Source organism: Dromiciops gliroides, chromosome 4 (assembly GCF_019393635.1).
Source record: "Dromiciops gliroides isolate mDroGli1 chromosome 4, mDroGli1.pri, whole genome shotgun sequence".
NCBI classification, from domain to species: Eukaryota; Metazoa; Chordata; class Mammalia; order Microbiotheria; family Microbiotheriidae; genus Dromiciops; species Dromiciops gliroides.
In genome coordinates, this window is record NC_057864.1 from 484,989,216 (window position 1) to 485,009,331 (window position 20,116).

At 53.1% G+C, this 20,116-nt stretch overlaps 1 protein-coding gene across 4 annotated transcripts in view; it reads right to left on the reverse strand.

Moving 5' to 3' along the window:
* ARMC9 (armadillo repeat containing 9) overlaps window positions 1–20,116 on the reverse strand; it is a 128,159-nt gene that overhangs the window by 6,142 nt on the left and 101,901 nt on the right. For 3 of the 4 annotated variants that reach the window (XM_043964291.1, XM_043964289.1, XM_043964288.1), the window contains 3 exons: window positions 18,002–18,106; window positions 16,614–16,735; window positions 12,222–12,355 (listed from right to left, as the gene is read on the reverse strand). In XM_043964291.1, coding sequence (XP_043820226.1) covers window positions 12,222–12,355; window positions 16,614–16,735; window positions 18,002–18,106 — 361 coding nt within the window. Of the gene's footprint in view, window positions 1–12,221; window positions 12,356–16,613; window positions 16,736–17,404; window positions 17,560–18,001; window positions 18,107–20,116 lie in introns of those variants that run through there. The other variant, XM_043964290.1, reaches the window with a different exon arrangement.

Genomic DNA, 20,116 nt, shown 5'->3' on the forward strand with positions numbered 1-20,116 from the left:
TCTAATGTCCAGGCCCCCTTGGACTGGGATGTCCCCAGACCCCTCCGACTGTGATGTCCAGGCCCTCTCAGACTGGGATGTCCAGACCCCCTCAGACCATGATGTCCAGGCCCCCTCAGACCAGGATGTCCCCTCCCCTACAGACCAAGACGTTCCCATCTCTTCCAGCACAGCAGAGAGATTGTGGGGGGAGAGGGGACTGCTGCTTTGCACAGCCTGCTCCCTTTCTGATACTAGAGCCTCTTCCAGCCCCTCTTAGCCCTGGGCCTTCCCTGTGTGGGATCTCCTCTTCATGCTGTCCTGGTGTCCTCCACTCGATAGTAAGCTTCCTGAGAGCAGGGCCCATCTTCTGCCTTTCTCAGTATCCCAGAGCTTAGCACAGGGCCTGGCACACGGGAGGCCTTAATAAATGTTTACTGACTGATTGATGTTTAGACAAACCAAAGGACACCCAAGCCCAAGGCCTGGTGACTCTGGGTGGCTGTTAGCAATGAATTCATTGATAAACACTTTATAATTTATGATGTTATATATTGATTTTTCAATTGATTATTGATTGGCTGACAGCAGGTCTCTCCTGTTTCCCCCTTCCCTTCTGAGAAAAAAAAGCTAACAAAGCACAGAAATGTCAGGAGGCTCGAGAGCTTGGTCCCATGTGGCCCATCAAGGACAGGAGAGAGTCCAGCCCACAGTCAGGCCCCCAAGGAAGCCGGGGGCCGGCCTGAGTGTGGCCTGAGTGTGGGAGGGGATTCATAGCTGCCTAGGTGGCCTCGCCACCCCAGGGAGTGTCGATTCTTGCCTAAAGAATGCTTCTGCTCTATCAAGTGCTTCAGACCCTGAGTCCACGTTGGGGATCTTCCCAGAGGATCTGGCCAAGTATCTTTTTTTTTTTGCAGGGCAATGAGGGTTAAGTGACTTGCCCAGGGTCACACAGCTAGTAAGTGTCAAGTTTCTGAGACCAAATTTGAACCCAGGTCCTCCTGAATCCAAGGCCAGTGCTTTATCTACTGCACCACCTGGCTGCCCTCTAGCCAGGTGTCTTGACCTAGTGAAGGGAAGCTATGAATCAGTGCTGCCCGAGGCTCAGTCAGCTAGCTGACTCAACCCCATGGAGAGAGCCCCAGTCAAGCGATAAAGAAGGCAGCCTCTAGAGGTCACCCAAAGAGGTGACCAGAGCCAAGCGAGTCACCTTCCCCTCCAGCCTTTGAGGTGTTCCTGCTCTTCAGGGACACAGAATTTCTGGGGGCCTGCTGAGCTGCAACAACAAGGACCATGGACCTTGGACCTCAACAAGAGATACGGGGGAGGAAACAAAGACAAGTTGTGTCCTGTGGTGGCCAAGTCATACTATTGATGATACCAAGATGATCTATACAGGGACTTCATCCCAATGACCTTGGAAGAAGACATAAGTGCCTTTTTTTTTTTTTTTGGCAGGGCAATGGGGGTTAAGTGACTTACCCAGGGTCACACAGCTAGTAAGTGTCAAGTGTCTGAGGCTGGATTTGAACTCGGGTCCTCCTGACTCCAGGGCCGGTACTTTATCCACTGTGCCACCTAGCTGCCCCCCATCAGTGCCTATCTTACAGATGAGGAAACTGAGGTGCAGGGAGTGGCAAATCTGCAACTTGACGGGCCTAGGGCCCCCACAGGGCCAGTTTCATCCTCTTCTCTAATCCCAGACCCTTCCAAGTCCTTCTCAGGACACTGTACTGCAAACACCACGGGGAGGCCTTATCTTAGGTATCAAAGAGACTCCAGGAGAAGCCAGCACAGCCTTTCAGATGGACATCCCCTCTGGGCTCAGTGACCACTCACACCCTGGAATGAGGCCCCTGCACCCATCCATCCTCTCCCTGGGGGGCCTCCCCTCCTTCGGCAGCTTCTATCATCTCCTCCGTGTGCACTATGTGGACACCTCAACCTCCATCCAACCTGGGGTAACCCACCTTCCACTGGAAGCTCCATAGCACCCCAAATTCAACAGATCTAACACTGAATTCCGAGGTTTTGCCCCAAACCTGCTCTTCCCTGTATCTTCCCTATTTCATTGATAATGACGACTCAAGAATACTTGAGTTCAAACCCCGCCTGACACTTTGCGACTCTGGGCAGGTCAGTTACTTCTCTTGTGACTCAGTTTCCTCATGCATAAAGTGAGGGGTCAGACTCGATGACCCTTGAGCTCCCTTTCAGCCAGATCTATGATCAGTCCCTTGGGCTCCCAGTCTCAAGGTTTCCTTTTTTATTTCCTGCCTCGTCTCCCATACGTCCCACGTTCTATTGGTTCAGAAAACTGATATGTCCCTTCTTCTCTGCTCCCCCCAGCCCCCCAGCATTCACCCTAGAACCAGGCCCACCAGGCCTCAGCTCCCTCCATCTCCTGCCACCGGAGTTCTCTCCTCCCTTCTGCAGTGACACGACCCCCCCACCCCCAGCTCTCCCCTCTCAACCAGCCCCCACCCTCTGACCTTCCTGAAGCAGAGGCCTGCGGACGACACTCTTACTCAACAACCTACAATTGCTTCTTCTTCTTTTTTTTTTTGGTGAGGCAATTGGGGTTAAGTGACTTGCCCAGGGTCACACAGCTAGTAAGTGTTAAGTGTCTGAGGCCGGATTTGAACTCAGGTCCTCCTGACTCTAGGGCCGGTGCTCTATCCGCTGCGCCATCTAGCTGCCCCCCTGCAATTGCTTCTTACTCTCTCTGGCAAAACCAGACGCCACAGTCTGCTTTGGGAAGCCCTTCATGAGGGGGCTCCGAGCCACCTTTCCTGATTTCCCCAACACTCTCCCCCTTCTATTTGATGTCTCAGCCCGACTGGTCTCCCCTCCTACCCCACATGATGCTCAGTCTCCCCCTCCAGGTCTCTCCAGCCTGATGTCCCACCATGCCCTGAGTGCTTTCCTGCCTCATCTCTCTCTTGAAACCCTTGGGTCCCTTCAAGCGCCATCTCCTATACAAATGGCTTAGTCAGCCAACATTTATTGAGCACTTCATGTGTACAAAGCCCTGTGCCACGTGCTGGGGAGATTTTTAAAAAAAAGGCAAAAACAGTTCTTGCCCCAAGGACCTCATAATCTAATGGGGAAACAATGTGTCAGAGTTGTGTTCTGATGAGCTGTACACAGGTAGTAAATCTGAGGGGAGGCACTAACATTAAGGGGACTGGGAAAGGTGGGACTTGAAGCAAGCCAGAAGGCCAGGGTGAGGAGGGAGAGCCTTCTGGGCACGGGGAAGAGCCAGAGGAAGTGGCTGGAGTCGAGAGACAGAAGGTCCTGCTCCAGAACAGCCTCGAGACCAGGCTCACTGGATGGCAGGATGCACGGTGGGGAGTAAGGTAGAGGACGGCGAGGTGGGATGAGCTCAGAAAGGCCCAGAAAGGCCCATAAGAACCGATGCTGAGGGAAGTGAGCAGAACCAGGAGGATGCTGTGCACAGGGACAGCCATGCTGTTGGATGAAGAACTGGGAATGACTTGGCTCTTCTCAGCCATACAATAATCCCAGACAGTCCCAAAGGACGAATGATGAAACACATGATCCACCTCCAAAGAAAGAACGGATATGGATGGGACAGACTGAAGCAGGAGATTTTTCACTTTCTTTCATTTTTTTTTCTTGTATTCAAGTTTTCTTTCTTTTTTTCTTTTTCTTTTTTTTTTTTTGGTGAGGCAATTGGGGTTAAGTGACTTGCCCAGGGTCACACAGCTAGTAAGTGTTAAGTGTCTGAGGTCGGATTTGAACTCAGGCCCTTCTGAATCCAGGGCCGGTGCTCTATCCACTGCGCCACCTAGCTGCCCCGTATTCAAGTTTTCTTACACAAAATGACTGGTGTGGTCATGCTTTACAGAATTGCACACGTCTAACCTGTATCTGATTGCTTACCACCCCAGGAGGCAAAGGAGAGGAGGGATGAAATATGGAACTCAAAAGCATAGAGAAAAATGTTTATAACATTTTTTAACAAAAGAAGGCAGCTAGGAAGGCGGAGGGGGAGCAGATTATGAAGATTAATGCCAGACAAAGGATTTTATATTTGATTCTGGAGCCACTGGAGTTTACTGAAGGTAGGTGTAAATCAGGGGAACACAGACGCCCCGTGCTTTAGGAAGCTCCCTCAGACTGGCACTGGAGGCCTGGTTGGAATGGGGAGAGCCTGGGAGCAGGTAGAACAAGGGTCCAGGTGAGAGGGGATGAGGACCTGGGGGGGCGGCGTGGGAGCAGAGAAGGGGACGGATTCCAGAGATGCTGCAAAGGTAAAATCTACAAACAGCATGACTATGGAGGGAGGAGAATGAGATCGAGGAGGGGATGGCCCAGGGTTTGAGCCTGGGAGAATGGGAGTGCTGTGGTGCCTCAACAACAATGGGAAATTTGGAAGTGAGAAGAGTGGGGTTCAGTTTTGTGCATGGTTCGGGGGATGTCCCGCAGGCAGGGGGATATACTGGGTGAGGTCAGGAGAGATTAAGACTGGGATGGGCAGATCTATGTGGAGATGGCCACTGGCACCATTGGCTCCTCGGACACTGGTGAGATCCCCTGCCCTCTTCTCCTCCCCGCTAGACTGCCTGTGCTTAGGTTGTACATAGTGAGAGGGCCCTGCGCTGGGAGTACATTGGCATGGGGAGCTCTGGGGGAGCCTGCCCTTCCCAGAGGTGAGGAGTCGGTGTGGGACATGAAAAGTCCCGTGATGGGCCTCAGGTGACATGGCTGGGCTGTCACAGCCCCTTTTCCACCGAGCACGCCACGCTTCTTTGTATGTAGTTAGCATGCACTAGGCTGTGCACCCATGACCTCCCTTCCCCCTCCCTCCAATGGAATGACAGCGTCTGGGGAGACTTGTGATGTCTATCTTTAATTTCTAACATAGGGCACACGACAGATGCTTAATAAAGTTTGTTGAATTGCACTGAGGTCTAGTAGCTTCCCACCTGGTCACCTTGTATCCCGTCGGCCCCTGGCACCACTGACTCACTGATCTCCTTAAGACGCTGCTAATAAAGTACAGACTCCTTATCCTGGCATTCAAGGCCCTATATAATCCGCTTCCTGCCTAACTTCTCTGAGGTATACCACACTTCTGCCCTTCATGTTACCCATTCTCCATCCCCTGTTCTCGGGGACTTGGGGCATGCCATCACTAAGGCTGAGAAGGGCATTTGGGCTAGAGCAGGAAGACCCCTGATTCTGGAGTCAGAGGGCTGACCTTGGTGATCACCAGTCACCTAACCTCCGGCTGCCTCCCGATCCTCAGATGTGCCACGCCCCCATGAACTGTGCCTGTGTCTTCTCGCCCACCCTCCCTTGAGAACAGAGTCTCTGTCCTTAGTCCCTGTGGTCACTGGCTTTGATGTCAGCTGAGCTGGGTCCAAGTCCCTGCTGACCCTTTGCTCTCTGCATAACCTTGGGAAGGCGAGGCTACCATCAGCTGCCCTCTCCAAAGGCAGGCAGGGAGAACACGCTGATCCAGTCTGGACGACTGAGGCGGGATCCAGACCTGACAGTCTAGAACCCTGGGCCCCCCTCGGTGGGCACATGAAACCACAGTATTTAACCTCGGAGGTAGAGGCTAGACCCTTGACACCATAAACCATTCCCTAGGTTCCCCCGTGGAGGGGACACAGACAACTGGGGCAAAGCTCTTCGGAACACATTTCTCCATTTGTTATCTGAGATGGAGAGACACACACCCATGCGTGCAAAAGACTAAACGCCATTCCCCAACAGATAAGTGTGCAAAGGACATGAACAGATAGATGGTTCTCAAAAGAAGGAATGACCTGAAAGAAGGCTCCAGATCCCAAATCATAAGAGAAAGGCAAATCAAAGCGACTGCAACGGCACTGAAGACAGGAGGTGGGAAAGCGCCATGTTGGAGAGGCTGGGGAAAGCCTGGCACCTGATGACGACGATGACGGAAGCCAGCATTTGTATAGCACCTACTATGTGCCAAGCTCTTTACACTTAGGATCTCATTTGATCCTTACAACCACCCTGGGAGATAGGTGCTATCATTATCTCCATTTTACAGATAGGGAAACTGGGGCAAACAGACATTAAGTGACTTGCTCAGGGTAAGTGTCTGAGGCTGGATCTGAATACAGGGCTTCCTGACTCCAGGCCCAGTATTCTATCCACTGCTCCTAGCTGCCTCAGTGGCCAGTGCTAGGGGCTGAGTGGCTGGGGAAGACAAAAACACTGATAAACTGTTAGAGTGGTGAAGTGATCCAGCCATCCTGGAAAGCAATTTGGAATTCTGCAAATAAAGTGACCAAAGGTCCGCACCCTTGAGAAAGAAGAGCTGTGGGATCTGAGTGCAGATCGAACCATACAATTTCTACTTTTTTTTTTTTTTTGCTTTTTTGAGGTTTTTCCCTTTTGTTCTGATTCTTCCTTCACAACATGACTAATGCCGAAATAGGTTTAATGTGAGTGTACATAGATAACCTATATCAGATGGCTTGCTGTCTTGGGGAGGGGAGAAGGAAGGGAGGGAGAAAAATTTGGAACTAGACATCTTACAAAAATGAATGTTAAAAATGATCTTTACATGTAACTGGAAAGATTGAAAAAATTTTTTAAAAAGATAAAGGGGGGCAGCTAGGTGGCGCAGTGGATAGAGCCCTGGCCCTGGAGTCAGGAGGACCTGAGTTCAAATCCGGCCTCAGACACTTAACACTTACTGACTGTGTGACCCTGGGCAAGTCACTTAACCCCAATTGCCTCACTAAAAAAAAAAAAAGAGAGAGAAAGGGGCTGGATTAGATGACATCTAAGACCACTTCCAGTTCCAAATCTCCCAGAAAACTGAGCAGAGAGAGAGAGAGAGAGAGAGAGAGAGGAAGAACAAGGAACAAAAGAACGGAAGGAAAGAAGCAGAAAGAAATAAAGGGAAGAAAGGAAGAAAGGGAGGAGAGAGAAGGAAGAAAAGAAAAATAAGGAAGAAAAGAATAAAGGAAGGAAAGAGAAAGAAGAAGAAAAGGGAGGGAGGGAGGAAATGAAAAAAGAAGAGAGGGGAGAAGGAAGGAAGGAAGGAAGAGCGGCTGATCTAGTTATGATGAGGTCACACCATGCAGATAATTGCGTGTCGCCAATACTTTCTCTGGCCTCTGGCCATGGGACCGGGAGTGAGTCGGCAGTATTATGGTGAGAAATACTTTTCGAAGAATCATCATTGGCCACAGTTGGAAGGAGCCTCCCAAGTTACCCCCGTGGTCCAGGCCATAATTGAACAGAAATCCCTTATGTGACCTTGGACAAGTCAAAATGATTTGTTTGAATGAAAGGCTGATTGAACTTGGCCTTCTGGGCTTGAAGCAGAGGCAGCTGGGTTGGGATCTTCAAGGTCTCTTCTAGTGCCACGTCCTTTTGTGCCCTCTGCCAACCTCCGGGGACGCGAAAGTCACTCTGCACCTCCCAGGTAGCCCCCCATGCTTCTGGATAGCTGACTTTGAGGGCAGAGAGCCTTAGCAGCAGCCCCCGTAGACCTGTACTTCCCTCCACGCTGGACGGGTGCCCTGCACACTGTCATCAACAACGTTGGTGGCATTGAATGGATTTGAAAAGGGAGAGGAAGAGCAAGGAGCCAAGGCAGGAGAAGAGAACCCAGCAGAGCACAGATGAGCCTTTCTCATTACCTGCCATCACACAGCACTTGCCCCTGGTTCCCTGGGCTTCCTTCAGCCACCGGACAGCACACTCACTCTCAGACTATTAAACCAGCCACCAGAATAAGCACATCCATAGGAAAAGGGCCTGGGACTCAGGCCCTTCAATAAACCTCTACTTAACCCTGAGCCAGAACAAAGCAGGCTCCTGGGTAGGCCATTCTACCCAGGCTGGTATCCATACAGGCTGAGAATGGGGTTCTGACCCCTAAGGCCTACGGGATGGCTGCAGCTCATGAGGCACCAAGTCCCTGCTCCCAGCGAGCTCCCTGGCAAAACCGTGTGGTCACGTTCATTATTCAACAGCCCTACTGTGTGCAAAGCACTGGGCTGGGCTCGGGGAATTTCCTTCTGTGTCCATTTGGACAAACTTCTATTATGACAAAGTTTTCTGGGTCCCCCGCACTGAATTCACACTGGCGGCACCAACTGAATACACAGAGGGAGGCGGGGGCATACTTTGGCACCAACTGAATACAGAGAGGAAGGCGGCACAGAGTGGAGAGAGCCACCTCTGGGGGGAAGCCACAGGGCTGGGAAAGGGTGACCTTTGGCCTGTAGGTCCCCGTTTTCTCATGGGACCTGGACAGGCGAGGAGACATGATCGTCCCTTCCAGCTCCTGAGCCACGATCCCTGCGGCCGGGGACAGCAAACGGAAGGCCTGGTCATGGTGGTGAGGGAGGGGAGCCGGCAATCCCGGCGCTACAAGGCGCTTCCTCGCTCTCCCGGGCAGGGCCCTTCCCATTCTAAGCCCTGTCACTCTACACTGCAGAGGTGGACTTTTGGCTGGGTCCTGAGGGAGGCAATGAAGATGGAGCAGTGGCCCAGAAGGAGTGGCAGGAAAGAGAAGAGGAGGGCATTCAGGGTACGAGCCAAGGCCCCGGGGAAGCAGGAGTTGGGAAATCCTGCCAGGGAGCAGGCTGGCACGGCTGGAATGTGGGAAGGGAGAGGCCACTCGAGTCCCTAAGCCCCAAGCAGAAAGTCAATTTACTCTGCAGCTGGGGTGGGTTGGGGCAGGGGGCTTGGGGGAAATAGGAGCAAGGAGTAACCTTCTAACCCTCAGAACCTGACAATAATGGGCCAGCTGGGCCTCAGGGAGCCTCACGTGGGGGCCACTGTCTGTCAGGCAAGAAGGTCGATTCCCACACTTCCAGGTGTCCCTTTGAGCTCCAGATTTCTATCACTGGAAGAAAGGCACTCCAATTTGAATACGTGGGAATCTTTGGAAAGTACAGCTCACGATGAGTGCCCAGGAGCCGGCAGTAGGGAGAAATGGGTGGTCTTAGAGAAGCGACAAGAAGCAATGAGGGCTTGAGGAAGGTCTGCAATGGGCAGAGATGGGAGGCCCGGAGACCTGCTGGGCCTTGGTGGCCGGTGAAATGGAGGCGATGAGGAATAGGAACCAGAACTCATAATCTGGTAAAAAGATGGGTGGCATGAATGACATGCAGGTCACGGGGCCCCTGTGATTGAGCTGGAAGTGAGCGAGCTCAGAGGCAATTACCCTGACCCCAGAGAAGGGAGCTCATGAAGCCTCTTTTTTTTTTTTTTTTTTTTTGCAGGGCAGTGAGGGTTAAGTGACTTGCCCAGGATCACACAGCTAGTAAGTGTCAAGTGTCTGAGGCCAGATTTGAACTCGGGTCCTCCTGAATCCAGGGCCAGTGCTCTATCCACTGCACCACCTAGCTGCCCCTAGGAAGCCTATTTTGACAGGAAAAAAAAGCAATTTTCTAAGTGTCTAGAACGGGTTGAGAGATGGACGCGCCCCAACACTGGCTGACCTAAAGACATGGGCGAGGAGGCCAGGCCTGGGCAGGGGTCATGATAAAGCGGTAAAGGCCAGGAGTCGGTGTCCAGAGGTGCAAGGGAGGCAAGTTGGCAAGGGAAGGAATGGAGAGTATGGGCCTACGTCAGCCTGGGGAGGGGGGAGCTGGTCTCACGAAAGGCATGAGGAAATGGTCAGGAATGGAATTCAGGCCTGTTGTCCGGGAACATGATCTAGGACAGGCAGGCAGTTCAACCAGTTTGAGGGGGCCCATCCCAAGACGAGGGGCCGCTTGCTCTTTGCCCTGGGTTCTGGCTTCCTGCTGTGGGAAGGCCGGTGCGAGGCTCGTCCTGGGGCGGGGCCTCCAGACTGTGACTGACCCACAGCTCTGCCAGGATACAGGGAGGAGGGACACCCCTGGAAACAGACTCTCCCTGGCCCTCCCTGTGCCCCCCCCCCTCCCAAGAAGGCTGACCCCACCTGGAGAGAGGGTTTGAATGCCTCGGGGGAGACGACTGTTGAGTAACCATCAAAGATACTTCTGTGCCTGTGCTTTAGTCCTGTTAGGACACACGTTTGTGGTGGGCAGGGCCAGGGTGATTTTTGTTACTGCATCCCCATCTCCTAGAGCAGTACCCACAGCTATGCATGCGTGGATGCATGTCACCCTGCAGGGTCCAGGCCCAGATGGATCGATATCTTGGGCCAAAGTAATATAGCGCTTCATTATACATTCATTAATACAGGCTGCTGAACTGAGAGGGATGTTGCAGTGCTGGTTCTGAATGGGCTCAGGTGTCACTAAACCCCTGAAACTTCAAACGTCCTGCTGGCTCGTTCCAGGCTTGGCTTCCATCCGATTCAGGCCTGTGTGCGGAGGCCAGGCCCAGAATTCCTCAGGGCCCCTCACAAAGCCCTCCCACCCTCTGCCTCTGTTTCTGCCACAGACACGCCGTCTCTTTTTCTCTGTGGCCGCTCAGAGACCTCACCTGGCTCTCTGTGGTCACTGGGACTGAGAACTGGCAAAACACCTGGCATTTCTCTGAATCGCAGCAGTGAGACCTTACCCACAAAGCTCCAGGGTCAACATTCCCCATGGGCATCTGTGAGATGGGGATGAGACGGGGGACGGGTAACCTGGCACAGGATTGCTGAGCTGAGCTGGAGCTGGGGGGGGGGCTTCAGCGGTTGTCTAGTCTAACTTCCCCATTTTACATATGAGGAAACTGAGGTGCAGGGAGAGGGGGGAGTTCCAGCAGGAAAGGGTCTAAGAGGCATCTAGTCCAATCCCGCAATTTACAGAAGAGGAAACTGAGTCTGAGGGAGGTAAAGTGATCTGCCCAAAGTCACCCAGGTAGTCTTGTGGGTAAGGTTTGAACCCAGGCCCACTGGCTCCAAAGCCCTTGTCACAGACCACAGCGTCTCTGTCAGATGATCATCACTCCTAATTAGGAGTTAATGAGTGACTCAGCACAAGGGGCCGTGTGGCCCAGAGGACAGTGTGCTGGACTTCCTGGAGTAGGGAATGCCTCGGTCCAAATCTCACTTCAGACACATATTGACTGTGTGACCTCACCCTCTTCCCTGCCTCAGTTACTTAATATGTAAAGTGGGGACCGGGAGGCTCACCAAGGACTCTAGGAACACGCATGGCTGTTGTCCGTGCTGTGCCCCTGCCTGCCCGGGGCTGCATGAGCATGATGCCCCAAAGCTAATGAGTGTTGGAGCTGGGCCCCGAGGTCATTGGGGTTGGGACCAGAGTCTGCCATTTCACCCCGAGCCCCCCAGGATGCTGGGAGCTCCCCAAAGCTGGGGGGGTCCAGGAAGCACCCGGCCCCCCCGCCCAGGCATAAGGTTGAGGCGGTTCTGATACCAGGAAGATGCGCCAGAGTCTGAGATGGGGCTGATGTGAGCACTCGCATCTCCCACCTCCCTTGTTCCTCCTAGTCAGATAGGTCCCTGAGTCAGGGATGAGATTCTTGTCTAGTAAACCTTAGCTGCCTCTGGCACCAGCCCTTCCATTTCCTCTGGAAAATGAAAAGACAATAACTGCGCACGGATATGAAAGGCCCTCGGGGCTCACCCTGATCCAAAGCATATTTTCTGCGTACAATGACAAGCCTTTCCCTCGTGGGCAGCCCTCACTGGGCCGGATGAGAGGATTCTCCCCAACTCCCTGGAGATGCCCAGAATATCTTAAGATTCCGCACAATCCAGCAGATGCGCCACATGCACCAAATACCCAAAAAACCCAAGTCCTGGGGCCACAGAGACTCCGGGCCTCCATCACTCTTGGCTCGTGATTCCCAAGTCTCCCCCGACATCTCCCTAAGACCCAGCAGGACCCAAACTGGCCACGGTGCCTGCACACAGTAAGCACTTAAGCCACGCGTGTGTCCTGGCGGCCGGCTGGACATCTGCAGGGCGTTCCATCAGGAGAGCGGATGTTTTTGTCCTCTTGATTCACAAGGACAAGATTATTCGGCCCAACTCTCTTACTTTACAGAGACCAAAAGAAAGAAAAGAAGGAAAGTGGTAGAAGGCGGACAATCAATGCTTCTTCCTATCCCCTCCTATCCCTTCTAAAAAATAGGAATTAAGTTAATCAGAACAGAAACCACCCAGGAGTGGATCTGTATTGCACACAGTGGGTACTTTGTGTCTATTTCCTGAATGAAGGTTTGGGCACTGGCTGGGAGTTGGGACCACCCAGCCCCGTAGGCCTGCTCGGCTCCTCTCTGTCCCCCCACCCCCAGCTCTGGTAGTGACGTTTTCCCAGGAGTCTTACGTGCAGAAGAGCCGCAGAATTCCAAAGTGCTGGACCTGCTTCCACTGCGTGTAGGGGGCCGAGGGCCTGGGTGTGCCTGGAACACACCTCCGATGGGGTGGGCTGCACAAGGAGAAATGAAATCACTTCCCAGCCTAGAGAGAAAAACAGACAAACACGTAAGCGACAAATACAGCTGAGTGGCCAACGCTGGCCAAGCTGTAGCTCCCTGGGGTTCCGCCACATAAGTGTAAGGCGGCAATGCCACCTTGGGGCCGGATTTTAATGAAAATGGAAGCCTTCTGTATCTCGGGGACAGTCTAGAAGGATGGTAAGCTGGGCCCAGAGCTGGCCAGGAGGAAGCCGGGGGGTGGATCATCTTTGGGGAACAGCAAAGCGCCCCACGGAAACCGAGGCCCATCTTTGCAGGCCAGCATCCTCCTGGTGCTGCTCTGATGGTGTGGCATGACAACAGCACCTGGCCACTGCACATGGTGGGTGTGAGCAGGCTGTGGCAGGCAACCAATTAGGACCTTCCCAGACAAAAAGGAGTCTGCCAGGAAGGGACATGGTCGTCATGTTGGCGGGAAGCCAAGAAGGTCTCCTGGAGGGTGGTTGGAATCCTGGTGGGGAGCTGGTCCCCTAGGACGGGTGGGCAGGGACGACTGAGATTGGCATCATGGGGGGCCGGGCTGCTCTAGTGAAGGCCCAGAACAGCCCCTGTGGTCCAATGGGGCAGAGGCCAAACAAATGGGATGGAAGCAAGATAAAGAAGCAGAAGTGTCTTCACGCTGACTGTAACGTTAGAAAGGGAGAGAAAGAAAAGGGAGGGAGGAGGGAGGAGGGAGGAGGGAGGGAGGGAGGGAGGGAGGGAGGAGGGAGGGAATTAAAGGGGCAAGGATGGTAGGAGTTAAGCAGGCCTGCAGGGAAACACAGAACCCCATTGAATTTGTTTTTACCATTTCATTTGGTTTCCATGGGGTCAAAGACTAGAGGTCTGGGCTGATTGGTGGGACCAGTGACTGTGTTCAGCTTGGAGAAGACTTGGTCTTCCCATTTCTGAAGAGCCGCCATTTGGCAGCTAGGTGGCGCAGTGGATAGAGCACTGGCCCTGGATTCGGGAGGACTTGAGTTCAAATCTGGCCTCAGACACTTAACACTTACTAGCTGTGTGACCCTGGACAAGTCACTTAACCCCAATTGCCTCACTAAAAAAAAAAAAAAAAAAAAAAGAGCCACCACTTATATAGCTCAAGGACTGCACTGGCTTTCCATGGCCCCAGAAGTCAAGAAGTAGGCATGGTGGGTGTTGTGTCCAGAGACAGACTCAGCTTGGGGGATGAATGAGAATTCCCAACAAGAAGTGAACTGATCCAGCCATTCTGGAGAGCAATTTGGAACAATGCCTAAAGGGCTATGGGACTGTTCATACCCTTTGACCCAGTGGTACCACTGCTGGGTCTTGTATCCCAAAGAGAACATAGAAGAGGGAAAGGACCCACATGTACAGAACTATTTCTAGCAGCTCTCTTTGTGGTGGCAAAGAACTGGAAATCGAGGGGATGCCCATCCATTGGGTAAAGGCTGAACAAGCTGTGGCATATGAATGTCATGGAATACGATTGTGCTGTAAGAAACAAGGAGCAGGAGGATTTCAGAGAAACCTGGAAAGACTTAAGTGGACTGATGCTGAGTGAAGCGAGCAGAACCAGGAGAACATTGTACACAGTGACAGCAACACTGTGTGATGGTCAACTGTGACAGACTTGGCTCTTCTCAGCAGTGCAATGATCCAAGACAACTTCAAAGGACTCATGATGGAAAATGTTCTCCGCATCCAGAAAAAAGAACTGTGGATTCTGAGTGCAGATTGAACCAGACTGTTTCTGCTTTTTGGCTTTTCTTTTTGAGGTTTTCCCTTGTGCTCTGATTCTTCTCTCACAACATGACTAGTGCAGAGATATGTTTAATGTGACTGCACAACATATAACCTATATCAAATTACTTTCCATCCTGGGGAGGGGGGAGGGAAGGGAGGGAGAGAGAAAAATTTGCAACTAAAAATCTTATGAAAATGAATGTTGGAAACTACCTTTACATGTAACTGGAAAACAATCAAATATTTTTATGACTTTAAAACTAAAAAAAAAGAGAATTCCCAACAAGAGTTGTGTCCAAGGTGAAGGGCCACCTCAGCATGGCCTGAAGGTTCTGAGGCCACGGCAGGATGGCCACTTGGTAGCGGTGATGGCAGGAGGGCCATGGCCCACGCCAGCTGGACCAGGCTTCCTCTGAGAGCCTGTGAGGATGGGCCCAAGTCACGCGGAAGCACACGTACCCCTTCTCGGTAAGGAGAACATTCTCTCTGCCACTTAAGATAGGCTGTGAAAGGTCACAAGAAGTGTGGACAGGGAATCTTGGGTTCCAATCTAGCATCTAGAATAGGCCATATCATCTAACCTAAGTTTGCTTCTGTGTAAAATGCGGATACCTCTGTCCCAGCTCTCCTTCCCATCAGTCTGTTCTTTGGGGCAAAGAAATGGCCTTTAGCTTGCTGCTGTCTGCACAGGATGGCCTGCCTGTCACTGGTGGGGCTGTTGGCTGGACCAAGCATTTTAGAGCCAAACCTGACAGGACTTGCCCTTGCTTTTCCCCAGCATCCTATGGCTCTGGGGGGGGGGAAAGAATGACATTGGTTCCTCTATAAGGGACCTCAAACCCGGGTACATTGGTCAGGGGGTCGGGGGTACTTCCTGCCCCCTCCCCCAAGCTAGATGGTGCTTTGGTTCCAAGGAATAGGAACTGAATGAACGAGTGTTTGTCCGGAGATGCAGACGGTGAACCCAAGGTCTAGAGTGGGGGATCTTAGGGATCCTTGGGCAGCAGTCTGGAGAAGCCTATGGGTCCCCTTCTAGAAGAGTGTATTTAAATGCATAACATAAAATACACAGGACTACAAAGGAAACCAAATGTGTTGAAACAGGTGGTATCAAGGAGCCCGGTCTACCCCTAGAAGGGACCTTGACCTCCTTGTTATTACAAAGGAGAAAACTGAGACCCAGGGAGAAGCAGCATCTTGTCCAAGGCCCTGCATGCTCCCTGACAGAAACTTCAAACGAACATGAGCTCGGTGTGAGTCCTGGCCCAGAGCCCACAAAGACTTTCCCTTTTAACCAGGGGCTTCTTGGAGCCTCTAAATGGGAGAAAACCTTCCCTTTGAAGGATGAAAAGAGTTGGCTGCTAAATTACCCCCCACCCCCCGCCTCGGCACTGGAGGTTAGAATGAAGTCGTGGCAAGGTTTCCTCTACAAATGGATAATTGGCTGCCTCCGGCCTTCCCTCTGCACAGATTGCTCACTTGTAGGTTCAGTGAGCAGGCTGGCTTCTCGGCTGTCACATGTGGGGCATAAAGACACTGTGAAAAGCCTGTAATTACCTGGATGGGTTTTGTAAGTTAAAAAAAGCCCCCAGCGCCAGTACAATTCAAAGGGCCGAGGGCGGTGATCTCAGGGCTTCCTGGACACCAGCCCTACCTGGGGGCAGTTGTAATGTGTACCCACAGAGCAGAAACAAGAGGCTCAGCCCTGCCACGCGGGCAGTGCCCACCGCTGAAACAGTGACACAACTTGGTGGGGGGCGGTCCTGGCTTTCTCCCTGCCTCCTTCCCCCACCCCATCCTCCCAGTACAAAGACAAGACTTGAGGCTAGCTCTTCCTGCCTGCACCACCTGTTGTCCCATGGCCCCGAAGGCATCTGCTCCTTCCGATCCTCTTTTCAGGCCCTGGTGGGAGCACAGGCTGGTCAAGAGGAAGCCCCTCAGCTGCTGCCTCCAGGCTGCGGGGGCGGGGGGGCCAGGCGGCAGAGGGACCCAGGCGGGAGCCCTGGAATTCATCTCTGCCCACGCTGGCCAGGAGCAGTTCTGCTTTTGGGATCTGGCTGACCCCTGGGCCCGTGGAGAAGAGGCCGCAGGGGCTTTGGTCATGGGGCCCCAGGAAGCATCATCATGCTCACTGACATCTCTTCCGTGCTTTGGGATCTATCCAGCACGTTCCTTAAAGCAAGCCTGCTCGTATTCTTCTCTTTACAGATGGAGAAACTGAGGGCAGCTAGTCAGAGAGGGACCTGGGATGTGGGGCCAGGGCTTGGCAGCTGGCTCTCTATTTAGGGAAATAAGCAGGAAGACGAGGCCCCAGGGCCAGCCCTTTCCCCACTGACACTCCCTGGCGCTTTATCTTCACGTCTGGTTCTGACACGGGAATCTCCTCGATGTCCAAAAACACCCTCAAGAATGACAGTGGATGAGTGCTTTTCAACAGGCATGCTTTATTGGCGATTGTCACGCATACACCTGGCATGGCATCAGTCCGAGCAGAGCTTAGGAAAATGAGATTTGCAAGAGAATCCCAGACTTACATGGCGTGCGCATTCTTATGATACCCAGGAGTGACGGGCCTCTGCAGGGGCTCATCGACGCTCTGCTGCATGCCGCTGGCGGGAAGCACTCTCCTCTTGGCTTTGCCCGAGTGGGTCATTATCTAGGACACAGGAGACACAGTCAGCTTGGGGCCAGAGAACCAGCGGCAGCACAACCTCTCTCTAGCCACCTGCTGAAACCTCCTCTGGGTGGGAGGGAGGGCATAAGAAATAAAGCAAAGCGCTCATTTCTGTCAAGCTCTTCCATGAAGGCCAGTGCTCCAGGCCGGACCCACTCCCCCATCCTGGCCACCGACCCTGAGAAAGCCACCAAGGGGGTTCCAAATAACAGAGCCCAGCCCAGGAAGGGTCACGAGGGAAGGGGATGAACAAGAGGGAAGCGGCAGCTGAGAAGACTGGAGGGAAAGGTTTCCACAAGTTAAATAAGTCAAGGTCATGGGGTCATGGGTGTTGGGGGGTGGGAAGAAGTGGGATGAATGAGTCTCTCCAAAAACCCAAGCGTGGGGTGGTTCCAGCTCATCCCACCAGGCAGTTCAAGCAGGCCAGTGATGGGGGGAGCCGAGGCTTCTACTAACCCTTTACTTGACTGGCAGAAGACCTGGGGCACCACTAAGAGTGGGGAGCAGGGGGAAAGGGGAGATCCAGGTCAGTGGAGGAGAATCCTTTTTCCTTCTGAGGGGTGAGTGAACCTAGAGGGTATCTATAATCCATTCTCCAATCTAGGTAAGAATCTGGGTAACTGTTCATGCTTTCCAAACACTTCAGCTTACAGGGTCAGAGGTTTAGAGTGAAAAGCAGCCCTGGAGGCCAGTGGGGCCATGGGGCCCTCAGAGTGCACGGTGGGCAGAGAGCAGAGCCAGCGGGCACAGCTGCTACAGGATTTTACTGGATCTTCACAGCAAGCATATAAAGCAGGGCAGATGTCCTTTGAGAGAAGAGGAGACCGAGGTTCAGAGAGGTCGGACGGCTAAGTGTCACTCAGGATTCCCAGGTCCCCTAACATTATCCTATCACCAGACACAGAGGAGAAAAGCCAAGGGATGCCCCCTTAGAAGGAGCCCTGTGAGCCCTGCTCTGCTCTAGACCTTGGTCCTAGGTTCTAGGGGACAACCTGAGTCACCTCTACCTGTCTTATCCCTAAGATAAAAGGAGAGAAATAGGGGCAGCTAGGCAGCACAGTGGATAACGCACTGGCCCTGGATTCAGGAGTACCTGAGTTCAAATCTGGCCTCAGACACTTGACACTTACTAGATGTGTGACCCCCTGGGTCCTCCCGCAATCAGAAGCATGTATTTCTGAGGTGGGGATGCTGCCCCACCTCGCCCCCGTCCCCCCCGCCCAGGGCCCAGCGGCCAGCCACACTCACTCCGAGGTACTCCGAGGTCAGCAGCTTCTCCCCGGCGAGCTCCCCAAGCCGCGGTTGTATCGCCTCATCCTTGTCCAGATCAGATTCCATGGTGTCCCGGTCCTCCTGTTTCAGAGAGACGCCAGCACTGTCCTCAGAGACCGGAAACCACACGGCACCAGCTCTGGCCCTGAGGAGCGCTCAGGTGGCATCTGGCGGTCCTTTGGCACTAAGGCCTCACAGCGTCTGCGGCCTAGATCTCAGTGCCCTCCTCTCTACTCCCAGTTGGGAGGAGCAAGAGAAGGGACCCGGGTCTTGGAGGCCTGCTCACCGCTCAGTAGCCCCAACAGTGAGAGAGAAGCAAGGCTGCCCCCAAGGCTTCAGGCCACAACTCTGCTTCTGCCTGAAGAACAAACACTCGCTCCCAGAATCCCTTCCACGAAGCCTCACGGGGCACTCTCACTGGCCGGGCCACGGCTCCCGGGTGCCACGAACCGTGACCCAGCCAGGAGGCTTTAGTTTTAAGAGAGAGGCCTGCGGCATCCTAGAGGGAACCCCAGGGCCGTGGCACACACAGAGCCTCCCGTCCCTCCTGCGGAAGGCCCTCTTTGGGGCTCCACAGTGGGTGGGTTTCCTCAGGCTTTTCCCAGCTCTCGATCCCATGATGCTGGCAGGGAGAGCGAGGACCCCCCAGTGCCGGCCTCATCTGCCCCTTCTTGACCCTTCTCGGCGCTTGGGTGACAAGCCCTAGGCCCAAGGCCTGGCTTTGCCGCTCCCTCCCCGGGGTGACCTCGGACAAGTCAGGATCCAGGTTTGCCTGACCTCTATGGGGTAGAACAAGGGCTCGGCCTAGCAGCCTCTCAGGTCCTCCTCACTTCAAGCTCTAGGCCAACAAATCAACAAGCATTTATTAAGCGCCTACTGCTTTCCAGCATCTGCTGAGCTCTGGGGATCCACAAAACAGCAGAAAACCATCCCTCCTTTCCTGGAGACAACAGGCAAACAGCTGCATGTAACAGTGACCCCCTCCCCCATTCCAGGTCTCTCCTGCGACTTTGGGGAGCAGTTTAGGGATTCCCCCATTGTAGGCAGCCAAGTACCCAAGGTACACTTACCCTCTTAACAGTCAGACTAACTTGACTTCAAAGGTTCAGCAAGAGCAAACACACCAACACTGCCCTGCCTCCGACACCCCACAGAGCGAGGGCCCCATTCTCCCAAGAAATCATCGGCAAACATTTATTCAGCAGGAGACCCTGTGCCGAGGACGGGGCTGGGGGAGTCAGGGCAGAGTGGGCCCCGAGGGGCTTCACTGGATCTGGAGACCAGGGCGTTGGTTGGGTGGCAAAGGAGGACGGTGTTTTGGGGTGGGAACTTCTCCCTTCCCTTCCCCATAAAAGTGATTAAGACTGAAAGAGGGGCAGCCAGGTGGCGCAGTGGATAGAGCACCGGCCCTGGATTCAGGAGGACCTGAGTTCAAATGTGACCTCAGACACTTAACACTTACTAGCTCTGTGACCCTAGGCAAGTCACTTAACCCCAATTGCCTCACAACCCCCACCCCCCCAACCAAAAACCAAACAAAAAAGACTGAAAGGCCCGCCTGACCCTTCTGCCCTCTTTCATGGGCCTCCCCTGGGTGTAATCCCTGCTCCAGTCACACAGGACCAGCCTTGGCCCTGGGAACAAGCCCCACATTCTCCTACCTCTGAGCTCTTGGACACGCGCCCCTTATGCCTTGCATGCCCTTCCTTCTTTTTTAAAGAATATTTTATTTTTTCCCAATTACATGTAAAGACACTTTTTAACATACATTTTTGAAACTTTCTGAGTTCCAAACCCTGCCCCGCCCCAGCCACCTAAGATGGTAAATGATCTGACAGAGGTTATATCTGCACCATTGTGTAAAACATATTTCCACATCCGTCATGTCGTGAAAGAAGAACCAGATCCAAAAGGGAAAAAAATAAAGTAAAAATATCTTGCCTCAATCTGCATTCAGACTCCAGAGTTCTTTCTCTGAATTGTCTTGGATGATCGTATGGCTGAGGAGAGCTAAGTCCATCACAGTTGATTGTTACACAATGTTGCTGTTACTGTGTACAATGTTCTCCTGGTTCTGCTCGTTTCACTTTG